We start from the raw sequence: 12,178 nt of genomic DNA on the forward strand, positions 1-12,178 counted from the left end.
GACCTTCAATGCAGAGTCATTGTCACCTTGGAATCTAATGGAAACATAGCTCTAGAGGCCGTCCGATGATTATGCCAACATCCTGTTTCTCTTGGCATCCCAGACAGGATCCTGGAATGGCCACCGTAAGACTCACCTATATCAGAGGACACTGGGTCAGTGGAAAAGGCTGTGGGGTACTGGTTTGGCTAGAGGCCTTACATGTTTGGACCAAATCCAATGTGGACAAGTAGCTGAGCAGCAGGAAGCTGGGGTCCACAGCTGAGCCTGGTGTACTCCCCAAGGCCTTCTCCAGATGGCTCGAATGATCACAATCATGCTTCAGTTAAAACTGTCATAAAACTCAGGGGGTGGGGGGCATGGGAGGAAGAGGGCACTGAGAGTGCAGAGGAAATGTACAGTGCAGAGGAGGTGACCGGAGGAGGGTCAGAAAGACGTTATCCTTCCACCAAAACATTCACTTCTTTTGGTTGGAAGGCAATGGCTGCAGAAGAGGGGTAGGGGCAGCAAATCCTGCCCTTTCCCTCCTAAATCGGGAGCCTAGTCTATTTGGATAGTTTGCTGATGACTCTGATGAGGGCACCGTTTTCATCTTTCAGCCTCTGGTTGTCGGATTTCAGTTCTGTTAACACCTGTAGGGTGACAGAGGGAAAGGTGTGTTAGAGCTTAGCATCATCACCTCCTTACCCTCCCTGACCAGGCCAGGCCAGGCCAGCCCATGAGCAAGGCGTTCTGAGGCAGCTTATGCAGTGGACTGTCACTACCCTTTCTCTCAGGGATGAAAGTTCCCTGACTCTTCCTATTTGTTGAGTTGGTAATGTTCATATTTAGGGAGACCACAGCACCTCCATCTTTTGAACTAGCGTATTTAGCAATAACGTCTTATTTCACGTTCCACACCATGTATCCTTTCATCCTCCTGAGTCAGTAACTGTTTATAATTGTTCCAGCCCTTGAACTCACTTCTAGTCTGGAGAAATTAAGGAGAGTGCCAAAGTGAGCTGGTGAGGTCACAGAGGAGAAACTGAGAAAGCAGTACTGGGTCAACTAAAAGAGTTAAGGACAGACACTGCTTCACATCCCATCAAAAACAGGAATGCAGGGGAAAGCGCCACAACTCGGCTGTCACACCCACAAGATGATTTAAGATCCTCCTAGTGCGTTCTGTGATAAAATCCACCTAAATTCCTGCTGGTCATACTACACATATCCACTTTCAACCACTAAAACCCAGGGAGTTTACGGATTCGGTCACTGCATGGCTGTGATGCACAGTGAGCACTAGGCATGTATTTAATTCTCACCCCGAGCTCCCTGTGGGTAGCTATCATGTGATACTAGGGGGCCTTAGCAGCAGTTTTAGGGGATAGTGTTACAAATCCAGGAAATAGGTGCTTTGGGGAACGGGGGAATAGAGATTTCAATTCTATCAGTTCTGCCATCTTGGAACATGACACATAGTGCTGGTCAACATGCAAACAAGGGAAAACTGGCAGCCCAAACCCTAGTCCAGATAGCCAAGTCTTTATATGCGAACAGGCACACTGACCGGTGTGCTGTGCATCTAAAAAACCATGATGGGACGTTGCTGAGGGGATAGTTTATGTGTGGGCCCTGCTGGCAGTTTAGGGAGACTTAGGTTAGAGGGAAAGTACATCTTCACCATGAAGGCTACAGAAATCTCATCTCTTCAATGCAAACGTTCTTTGATTTTTTTAGTCATCAAACCTACAGGACTCTAACAGCAGGTGAGGTCGCCATTAAAGGATGGCCTGGGCTCGGAGGTCACGAGGCCTGTTTAATTCTGGTTCCAGCTCTGCTATTAACCCCTTGTGGGATCTAACTGCACCTTAAGAACAGAATTTTTGTTTCCTTAATCTCTTATGGAGGATGTAGATTATACATATATATATGTGTATGCACACATATATGCATCACAGAGACATAAGGGATTTGTACTAAGGGAACAAAAAGAAAATAGTCTTGAACATCCATACTGTGGAAGGCGCTGTATTAGAGGTTCTCACTCCCATGGTCTCATTAGCACCTCATGAGTCTGTGAAACAGTTGTTATCCTTATGTTTACAAATGAGGAAATGAAGACTTTCATAACCAGTCCAAAGTACCCAGCTATTAAATGGCAAAGCTGATATTGAGCCCATGTGTGCCTGATACAACAGAGGTTGTGTGGGGCTGGAAAAAAAAAACAGAAGTCCAGAATCTCAGCACTGTCATTGTCATGAATGATCTCTATTACTTTAAGCAAATCACTCAATTTGTCTGGGCTTCCATTTTTGTATCTAAAGAAGAATCATCATCTCTGCCCTGGTCGCTCATCAAGTCGGGACTCTGTGAGGGCCCCAGGAGGTACCGGATGTGGAAGTGTGATGACGTACATAATATGCTCTGCAATACTCAGGATTCTCACGACTACTGTGAGTTCTCCCATGAATGTGGGATGGCGAGTAGGTAATCTACAAATTTTACTAAAAAGATTTTAATCCAGATAGTATCAAAATAAAGTTTTGGTCCTTTAATCCTGCCTCTCCTACCTCCAACCTAATCAAAGCTGTTCTGGCTGCTCTCTTTCGTGCCTCTATCCCCGTGGCCTTGACTACCAGAAGTGTGCGCTCAGAAACTCAGCCCAAGAAGATTTTTAGAAAAAGTCAGCCAGGATGGCCCCGCAGTGCTTCACCGTCCCATCTGCTCTCCAATGCCCCATGCTGGGTCCCACAGCCAGCCTGGGTATCAGTGAGACTCTGAACGTTGTAGTTCTGTAATAGGATTCCATAGGCAGGGAAGAAGCTATCTATGTCATTGGATTTTATTTCCGGGCAAGCAGCTCATCAAATCAGAACTGATTTTTAAATGTACAAACAACTCGTTGAGCTTTGATGATTTATTTCCACATTAAGAACTCAATTCTTTGAAGAAAAAAAAAATTGGACAAGGCAATTTCCTAGCCGCAATATACTACAACTGACATCTTAAGGGAGTGTCAAAAAGTACAAGAAGTGGAATGTAGAAATCAAGGGGGAAAACAGTCTCATAAACTTGACTCTCAAAAGAGAGAGGAGGAAATGAACAGTGTTATCTGATATTCACTTCAAGTTAAAGAATGATTAAATAAGAACACATGTGGAAGCACTACAGAAGTAGGAGGTTTAACAAAGCTTTATCATTTCAACCCCCTGGAGGTCAGCTTTCTTAACTTCTAAATTTCCAGTTCACCACAGTGTGATGTTAAGGTATCTTGGACAAATAAAATTTAAGTGCATGTTTTCCCAAACATGACTTCGTCCAGCCTTTGATGAGGAATGTGTTGAAGAGGGAGAGGATCTGAGGGTCTTGAAGCTGTGGAGACCCGGGAAGGAAAAGGCCAGCCACAGGGTGATGGGGGCTCAGGATGAGTCTTGCCTAGGCTGCTTTGCTTCTGACTACTTGGGAAGTGGGGAGGAGGTCCCACTGCTTATATATTCTGTTGGAAGTGGGTTGCACGACACACTGAGATAAGATGATTTCTCTAGGGGATTATTTAAAAACAAGACAAAAACAAAAAGGCAGGGCAAACTCTCTTGGCCACACTGTCAGTTTGGCTTAGTTATCGCATCTTTCCTTCTGGTAGGGGTCGGCATTTTCTGTAAAGGGCCAGATAATAAATATCAAGCCATGTGGTCTCTGTTCCAACTAATCGACTCTGCTCTTGTGGCATAAAAGTACTTAGGAACATAAAATGATAGTATGTAAACAAATGAGCATGGCTCAGTTCCAATAAAACTTTATTTTTGGACATCAAGATTTGATTCCATATATTTTCATGTGTCACAAAATATTCTTTTGATTTTTTTCCCCCAACTATTTGTATGGCTCATGGGCCATACTGATGGGCCACAGGTTGCTGATCTATTACAGCAGGTCATATGCTATGCAATGGTTTCTTTACAGGGGCAAAATCTTTTGGTAGGTAAATGGCTGTTTGGGAAGTCAAGAGCGCGGAGAAAGCAGAATGCTGTCCTTTATCCCTCAGCTGCAATGGTGGGGGCACACTGTTGTCGTTCAATAGGTTCTTCTTGCACCCATTTAGGCCATATGCTTAACAAATGGCTGAAACTCTGTGCCAAATATGCAGGCAGCTAATATCACAGTGGCTGAGTGCTTGGGCTCTGACATATTTGGTTTGAATTTTGGTTCTACCACTTACTCTCTGAATGACCTTGGACAGGTTACTTAATCTGTAACTCGTTTTTTCCCATATGTTAAAATGATTGCTCTGGGCAATAGGTGAGAAAAAGCATATACGGTACTGTGCACAGGCCTTAATAAATGACAACCGTGACTTTAGTTACTAACTACCAAAAGCACAAGATCTAGTTTTGCTCTATATCCTATACTATCTTGCACAAAGAGGGAAACGAAAAATAACTGGGACATCTTTTGTGGGTCCCTAGTTCACCCCTGTCAAATTTTCCAGTAACCCTGAGGCTTACTGTAAAGCGTGGAGTTTGGACCTAACACGGCACTTGAGCAGTGGGGTAACGAAGCTGCTTGGTGCCAGGCTGTGGTACCGCTTCCCTTTTAATCTCCCTTCTGTGTGTGACAGCATCTACAGCAGGGTATCAGCTCAGCCCTTACGGTGATCTGGGCGCTTCAGATCTAGCGGGCATTAGTTGCCAGCTACTGATCCTGAAGGCACAAGCAAATAGGCAGAGAAAAGAACAGGCATTGGTCAGGACTAATTAGATTGTTGCTGGAAATTAAAAACTCATTTCAGAGAGTGAAACTGCTCAGCAATGGTGACCCCATCACACTACTGTGGGATGGGAAAACAATTTATCCGTGAGCTTGTCTTTCAGACCTACATCCAGGGAAAGGCTCCAGTTTACGAACCATATTTTTCGGTTCTCAGTTGAGAATGAATCCCTGCTCTCTGCTCCAATGACTGTCATCTCCTTTGCAAAGCTAGCCCCATTAGGGAAGGTCTGGCTTCCCTAATGTGTGAGGGTCTCATTTATCCAGGCTGTGTCTGCCTCACAGCCCACACACTGGCTAGGGGTGGGGGTGAGGGGGCACATCCCTAGGGCCCAGAGATTTGTGACAGAAATGAGAGTGATGCCTCCCAAGGAGGGGGAAGGATGCAAAGACAATTGCAGAAGGGAGGCAGAGAATAGCCAAATTCTACTCAAATGGTGGGATGGACAGTGTTGGTGCTGGTGGTGGAGCTCTAGCATTCAGCGCTAGTCGTCCCCATCTAGCATGCTGTCAGGTGTGGAAGACTTAGTTCTGTCTGGTGTGCAAAGGGCCATTTTCAACCCTGGTTTCACAAAAGAATCGACAGGGGAAGTCTGAAAAAATATTGATGCCTGGGTCTCAGCTCAGACTACTGATTTGGGGGGTTGGGGGATGGGGTGGGCCCAGGCATTATATACATTAAGAGCTCCCAGCCAGGGTTGAGAACCCCTGCCCTTGGTTACCCCAGGCCCAACAACAATTTGGAGTCCAGGACCAGCCCCAACTGCTCCAGCAACCAGGTTGCACTTGGGTTGCTGCTGACTGAGAAAGCTCAATCTCAGTTTGGCAATGACGCCACCAAAGAAATTTGCACATCCACAGGTGCGTGCGTACGTCTATGTACAACTATGTGTAGCCGAGTGAGCAAATCCACATTTGGCCTCCAGGGGAGGAGAAGGTGATGTGGTGATCTTACCAAATAGACCACCAGCCCAGGCAAGGACTCCCCCACTGCCTCCCTTGACCTAGGCTGTTATGTCTCACTCTGTGGTCTCAGTCCTGGCTCTTTCCATTTGCAGATGGCCGACATTTATAGGCACCCACACACTGTGGCTCTGATGGAGGGGCATGAGCACAGGGCTTCTGGGTCCAACAAGAAGAGTGAACATGCCTGGAGTGGTGGAGGAGGGAAGTGAGGTGGAGAAGAGGGGCAAGAACTAGAGTTCCTGGGTTTCCGAGGACTCGACGGACTCCGAGAGTCTGGCCACAACTCGGGTCAGGGCCCTGTTCTCAGCCTGCAGTTGCTCGTTCATCTGCTTCAAGGTTTGAATCTGTTTTAGCTGGTGGAGGTTCTGTAGAGAGTGAAACATGGAGGGGACATACAGACAAGAGAGAGAGAGACAAGACAGACCAGAAGAGATAAAAGTAGGACAAAGAAATCACGTGACTTTTCGTTTTTGTTTTTAGTTGGCATGCAAGAAAGGAAATGAGAAAGGCAGGAGTAATGGTGCAGGATGAGGGGAGGGAGAAGGGAGAAAAGCACCAACGAGGGGGAGAGCCGGGCCTGCGATTCTTGGCTAAGGTCTAACTATGCTGCAGGTCAGCCATGTGAATACAACCACCACGCTCTCAAATAGCACATGTGGATCGCTTTTGAGAATGACAGCCCACTGTGTGGCTTGGGGCCTTCTGAACTGATTTAGCATAGTTGAGCCATAGCCTCAGGGGCTCTTCTTCATCATCAGTGGGTCCTGGAGTTGAGGACTCTGTGTGTTCCTAAATCCAGCTAAGGCCCTTTTCTCTCTCCCTCCTCTCATCTTGCACCATACTTGGCCCCCTACTCCTAATTGTTTTTTTTTTCTGGGTCCTTCTCTTACTTCATATTTTAAAAAAGTGAAACAAGGAAAATAAAAGAGGGGCCTGTTGTTTAAGTATCTTCTGTACGAGGCATGTACTGTTTAGAATGTTGAAGGGGCACATACAAGATCAGAGACTGGCAGCTGTCTGCACGGTCCTTTAACCTGTTTTGTAGGATGCTTCATTAACCCTGCTAGTTCTCCACTGCAGTCCAGATGCTTGTTCCAGGATCCAAGAACTGCTAACCTGCGCTTGACCTGCTATAGGACCAACTGCATCATGAAATTCACAGCTAACTGTGCTCTCTTTGTCCCAGCTCATAAAGAGGCAGGCAGCTGCCTGGAGGTGTTCACATACAGACTCATACTATGAAAATTACAGCTGTGCACAACAGTTGGAGAAATCATAAATGTCCAAGATAATGGAATTGGTTGGGCTGATTTACTAGTTCAGACCTCACTATTTGTTAAGTGTTACAAATGGGACAGAATAATCAGTCCACAGATATTCTTCCTAATACCTCATAGCCCATAAAGGACCTAAAGACTTCAATAAATGGCATTATATCACAGGTCTGCTTATGGTTACTATCCTTGCCTAAGTAGTCGTCTGTACTGACCTATAACCGAGCTCTCTGGGAGGAGGAAAAGATTTTACTATGCAAATGGGGCTTCAGAGATGAAGATGAAAAATCCTATGGATTACAGTGATGACAAACCAGAAAGTCTCTCATACCCACATGGATGTGAGGGACAGAAATGAAGGATTAGTGGAGTTATAGTTGGAAGCGAAGAAGCAAGAAAATGAAAGGCAGCATGAAGGGGAAAAAACAGTGAAAAGGAAAAACAAGCAGAGACAAACTGCTGAATATCTCTTTCCCCAAAGAGGGAGAATGAGCACCTTGGAAAAAAGGCAGAGCAGCCCAACACTTCCATGTAGCCATTGAAGGGTAAGGACCAGGCAATGCTCCTTACCCTCTGCAAGCATCTCGGCCATGGAGAGGACTGAGATCAGAGGAAATCATCGTGCAACATATGGAAATATTTAAAGAAATGGGCAGGGACCAAACATAAGAACCAATGGAAAGTCCCTGGCTCTCACCCTTCTTTGGAGTTGACATTGGACCAAAGCTTTCAACATAATCATTGTCATTATACGAAGTGGTCCTTGCCTCCTAGGGAGTAATATTAAAGACACGAACTATGAAAATGATTCAATCTAACATGTGAGTACAAGCAGATCGAGGTGGAAGAATTTGGAAGTTATGAGCATGAGGGAGAGAGGCAGGAAATAATCTGGTGGAATGTTCCATAGGAAACAGTACTGAAAACAAGGCACAGCAAGATGGAGGGGAGGGCAGGGCACAGAGCAGGGTGGGCAAGGGCAGGATCAGCTAGTGGTATTTCCAGAGTAAGTAAAAATAAAAATTCCAAGAGCAATCTAAAAGGGGAGTGCCTGCTGGGCCCCTCATGCAAGGACCTGGGAGAGGCAGGAAGAAGGTCTGGGAAGGAGGCCAATGCTGAATGGAGGATGCAGTAGGAACGTCATCAGGTCTGATGGGGGCAAGACCCAGTGCAGCCTCACACAGCTCACGCTGACATGCATGCCTGTCAGAGGCTGGCACGCCATCCTACTCCAATCCAGGATCTGAGTGCAGTCTGTCCTGGGGAGAACTCATAAATACTTACCTTTTTTTTTTTTTTTTTAAAGATTTTATTTATTTGACAGAGATACAGCGAGAGAGGGAACACAGGCAGGGGGAGTGGGAAAGGGAGAAGCAGGCTTCCCGCGGAGCGGGGAGCCCGATGCGGGGCTCGATCCCAGGACCCTGGATCATGACTTGAGCCAAAGGCAGACGCTTAACGACTGAGCCACCCAGGCGCCCCTACTTACCTTTCTTGTAAGGCCAGAAAGACACAACCCATGTCACAAGCACAAGGCCCCACGTACATCTGGGCGAGCCCATCTCAGGGTTCCCCATTTCATCTGACCATTGCACTTTATTTGCCAGAATCAGAAAAACAGGCACCAGAGTCACTTTCTGTCCTTGAGCACCTACTGGATCTTTGGAGTTCACTGGAGGTCAAACTTCAACCTGCTCCCTACTAATTGCTCCAAGAGGTTTGAGCATCTGTATAAACCAAATATGCAGCAGGCACGGGGGCTAACTGGCCCTTAGTTCTACTGGGTCCCAGATTCGATAAGACAGTTACCTGTGCAGTGGACTGGCTGCCTAGAACAGAGATTTTGACCACTGATCATTCCCAAGATGTTGATTACCACAAACTGTAGCCTGGATGAAGGACTTGAAAGCTACCTGAGCAGCTTCTTAGACTCCTTGAAGGCCAGTGAGATCAATTTTATGATGTCTGTATCTATATATCTGAAGTTTTTGCCTATCTCAAGGTACAGACACAAATGAAGTTGGCGTTGGCTACTAGTTTGTATGTTCCTTCCCCTTTGTCCTCTAGGGGGAGCTGGATGATTTGTGAACCTGGTATTGGGCTTTATCCGAGCAAAGGGTGTTTAGGGGCTTTAGAACTTGCAGGTGTTTCTTCTCCAAATGGCTTTGCAATTGGTAATGGAGAATAATGGCAACTGACTGCGTCCGTTTTTTAACGAAAATAAAAACAACAAAAAACAGTTTCAAATTGGTGTATCTATTTTTTGAGGTCTAAACAGCCAGGATCTGGCTCCATTTGATAATTTAAACATTTGAAGTTGGCTGGCAAACGACTTAAGGCTGAGGGAGCAAACACCTTCATGTATTATGATCTCTACTGAGGAAAGAAAGGAACTCATGACCTAGTTTAGGAAATCCTAGGCTGGCAGGATAGGGAGAAAGAAATATGTAAGCCTGTCTCAAACCATAGAACTGAGAGCAACTGGAACCAATGAAGGGGCTCTCATGCCTGGCAATTTAGGATTGGAATGGAAATAAAGAAGGACCTCAACTGCTCCACTTGGAGACTTTCTGGGTCTTTGTGCGAGGGCCTGGGCAGACGTGGTGCAGAGTTCCATGACTAGTGGGTCTGGGCTGGCTTTGAGCTCCTGGGTACTCATTAGAAGGCACCAGCTTTGGCCTCGTTTACATGCTCCTGATCAGCATTTAGGCTATTCCTTAAGGAGCATCACTGACAGCTGCCTAACAGCAGAGTACAGATGGTATCACTCAAGGGGTTTCAGAAATGGAGGAGCCCCCAGTGCAACCAAAGGCTGTGGATATTCATTCATCAAGAACTGTTTAGCTCTACTAACATACTTCTCTAAATGATAGAAAATACTTCTGTGCGGTAGGTGAGGTGGATCTGGAAAAACCAGAAGATGGAGAAGCTAAGGGTGTTGGGTCATCCTGTTTTTATCATAGGAGAATCAACCATTAATTATTTCTACGCTTGCTGTTTTACATCAACTTGAAAGATATAAGTGCCACTTTTTGGAGATATAAGTAGGTATTGCTTGAAATTCTATATGAATGCGATCAGTTACGGCCTTGGAATGGTGACTATAGAACTCAAGGGCAGGGCACATCTCCCTCATTCTGGAATTATATAAAGAGTAACAGGACTATGAGCACTGGATCTTGCGTAAACTTGGACCTTGTCAGGCCCCGAGAAGTTTTTTTTAAGTAAATAACTATGTATTTTTTTGGCCATTGTAATAATAAATGTCTCTCCTAAAGTGCTCTAATTGCATATTAGGGATGCTTGTTCAGAGCAAGAGTCCTGGAGATCTGCCTCTACCCCAGTGCTTCTGGTTTGCAGGTAAAGAAACCGGAGTTTCACCAGATGCATGCTTTGTATCATACATCTGGTAAAATAAGATCCTTGAAGGAAAAAAAAAGTCTGAAGCTGAGCAAGCGCTAGGTGATTATGGGCATGTGGCATCATGCACTTGCAGGGCTCAGATGCTCCACATCATCCCCAGGTGGCTACCCCGAGCAGCTCTATGTTCCCTACTGCTCTGCAGGCCTCTTCCACAGCAGGGAATTGACTCTTCTGGGTCGACTGCCAGTTCTCAGCACTCAAAGCTGCTGCCTAGGATGGCAGTTGTTCATTAAAGTGGCTAATGGAGATGCTGGTCATTGCAGGGCATGGTGAAGGGAGAGAGGAAAGCAGTGAGCCGTGAGGTGTAACTGGTGGCATGAGCTGATTCTAGTGGCGAGTACTGAATATTACTGAGTATTTCAGGTGAAATGGGCTGGGGCAGGAAATCGACGTGTGAATTAATCTGCATTCTGCTGCAGAATGACTCAAACTGTGCTCCTTCCAGTGAAGGGCTGAGACAGGGAGGCGCACCAGGCAGGAAAGTCTCTGGTCGCGTTCAGGCTTCCCCAGGCACCTCATGTGAGGCCTGCAGAGCTGGGACCCTTGTTTTAGGGTTTCCATCCAGCCCCTGAGGGTGAAACTACTGCTTGGAAAATCTTAGAAGTTCAACTTAGGTTTGTCTCCAGTCTGCGGATACCTCCCCCCTCCCCCCACTTAAACCAGAGGCAGCACTGGTTCTCAGAAGGGCTGCAAGGTGCCCAGAGGGGATGCTGTGTGATCTGAGAGGGCCTATGAAATGGCTGAGGAGAGATGCTCGGCTCCTCTTCACACATCCTTTCTTCTTGAGGGGGTGGAGTGTGTGGTGAAATCTGGAGGGGTGGGCCTAGGCTCAATCACCCAGTCCTGGCAGGCATTTGGGGAACGGGCACACAAAGAGAGAAAGGAGATCTTTCCATACCTTCATCTCCTCCTCCATCTCTGACATTTTCCGCTCCAAGGCTCGCTTCTCCTGTTGAGAAACAAGGAGACTGTTGAACATCTACTGGGTTTAGAAGGGAGTCAAAATGCTGCCTCCCGGTTGACGTGTGATCAGCAGCGCCACCTCTCAGGCAAACCTCATGCAGGAGACTAAGCACTATCTGATCCGTGGGATGACACTACTTCACTGAGAGAAATCACAGGACCTCAATCTCCCATCAGAATATTAGAAGTTAAACAAATGGCAGCATCAGGGTACTCTGGCTATTCTGTGTAAGCTGAAGATCTCATGGAATATTTCAAATGACTCCAAGTGACCAGGGCCCCTGCTCTCTATTAATAAAAGGCATCCTTATCTTCAGGAACGCTCCCCTCAAATTCCTAAGGAGCTGCTTCTCCCATGATGGGGAGCAGATGGTGAGTGGGGAAGTAGCCTTCATTGTCTAGGAAGAAACAGCACCCTTCCCCCGAACCCATCTCTCTCCCAGCAACCCACTCCTGATTTAGCCTGAACTCTAAAGATTCTTAGATTAGATGAGATACCGAGTTTTTGTTATAGGCCAAGGAAATATAATGTAAAACTTCGCTGCTTTCCAAATTAAACAGGAGAGATGGGAACATATTATACCCCTAGGGTCAAATCACAGCGAGGGTTCATCAATAAATCTGAGTTTTCCCAATCCAAGAATGTCAAATCCTAGAAAAATATTCTGAATGCAGTCAGGAGGAGGTCAGCAATTGAACTGGAACGTCCCCTCCCCACCTCCAGTCAGAGTGAGGGAAAGATTCTGCTGGCTCATACTTCAAGTCAGAAGACCTAAATCAATGGCAGAGGGTCCTGCTGAAAA

At 46.2% G+C, this 12,178-nt stretch overlaps 1 protein-coding gene across 6 annotated transcripts in view; it reads right to left on the bottom strand.

The window, feature by feature from the left end:
• The window catches only part of PPP1R12B (protein phosphatase 1 regulatory subunit 12B), a 201,962-nt gene continuing 189,784 nt past the window's right edge, over positions 1–12,178 (bottom strand). For 4 of the 6 annotated variants that reach the window (XM_021682713.1, XM_021682712.1, XM_021682710.1 and 1 more), the window contains 2 exons: positions 11,311–11,361; positions 1–632 (listed from right to left, as the gene is read on the bottom strand). In XM_021682713.1, the coding sequence (XP_021538388.1) occupies positions 546–632; positions 11,311–11,361 (138 nt within the window). In that variant the 3' untranslated portion in view covers positions 1–545. Of the gene's footprint in view, positions 633–5,945; positions 6,081–11,310; positions 11,362–12,178 lie in introns of those variants that run through there. The other 2 variants (XM_021682711.1, XM_044915917.1) reach the window with 1 other exon arrangement.

This window comes from Neomonachus schauinslandi, chromosome 6 (genome assembly GCF_002201575.2).
Source record: "Neomonachus schauinslandi chromosome 6, ASM220157v2, whole genome shotgun sequence".
In the NCBI taxonomy this organism is placed as follows: Eukaryota; Metazoa; Chordata; class Mammalia; order Carnivora; family Phocidae; genus Neomonachus; species Neomonachus schauinslandi.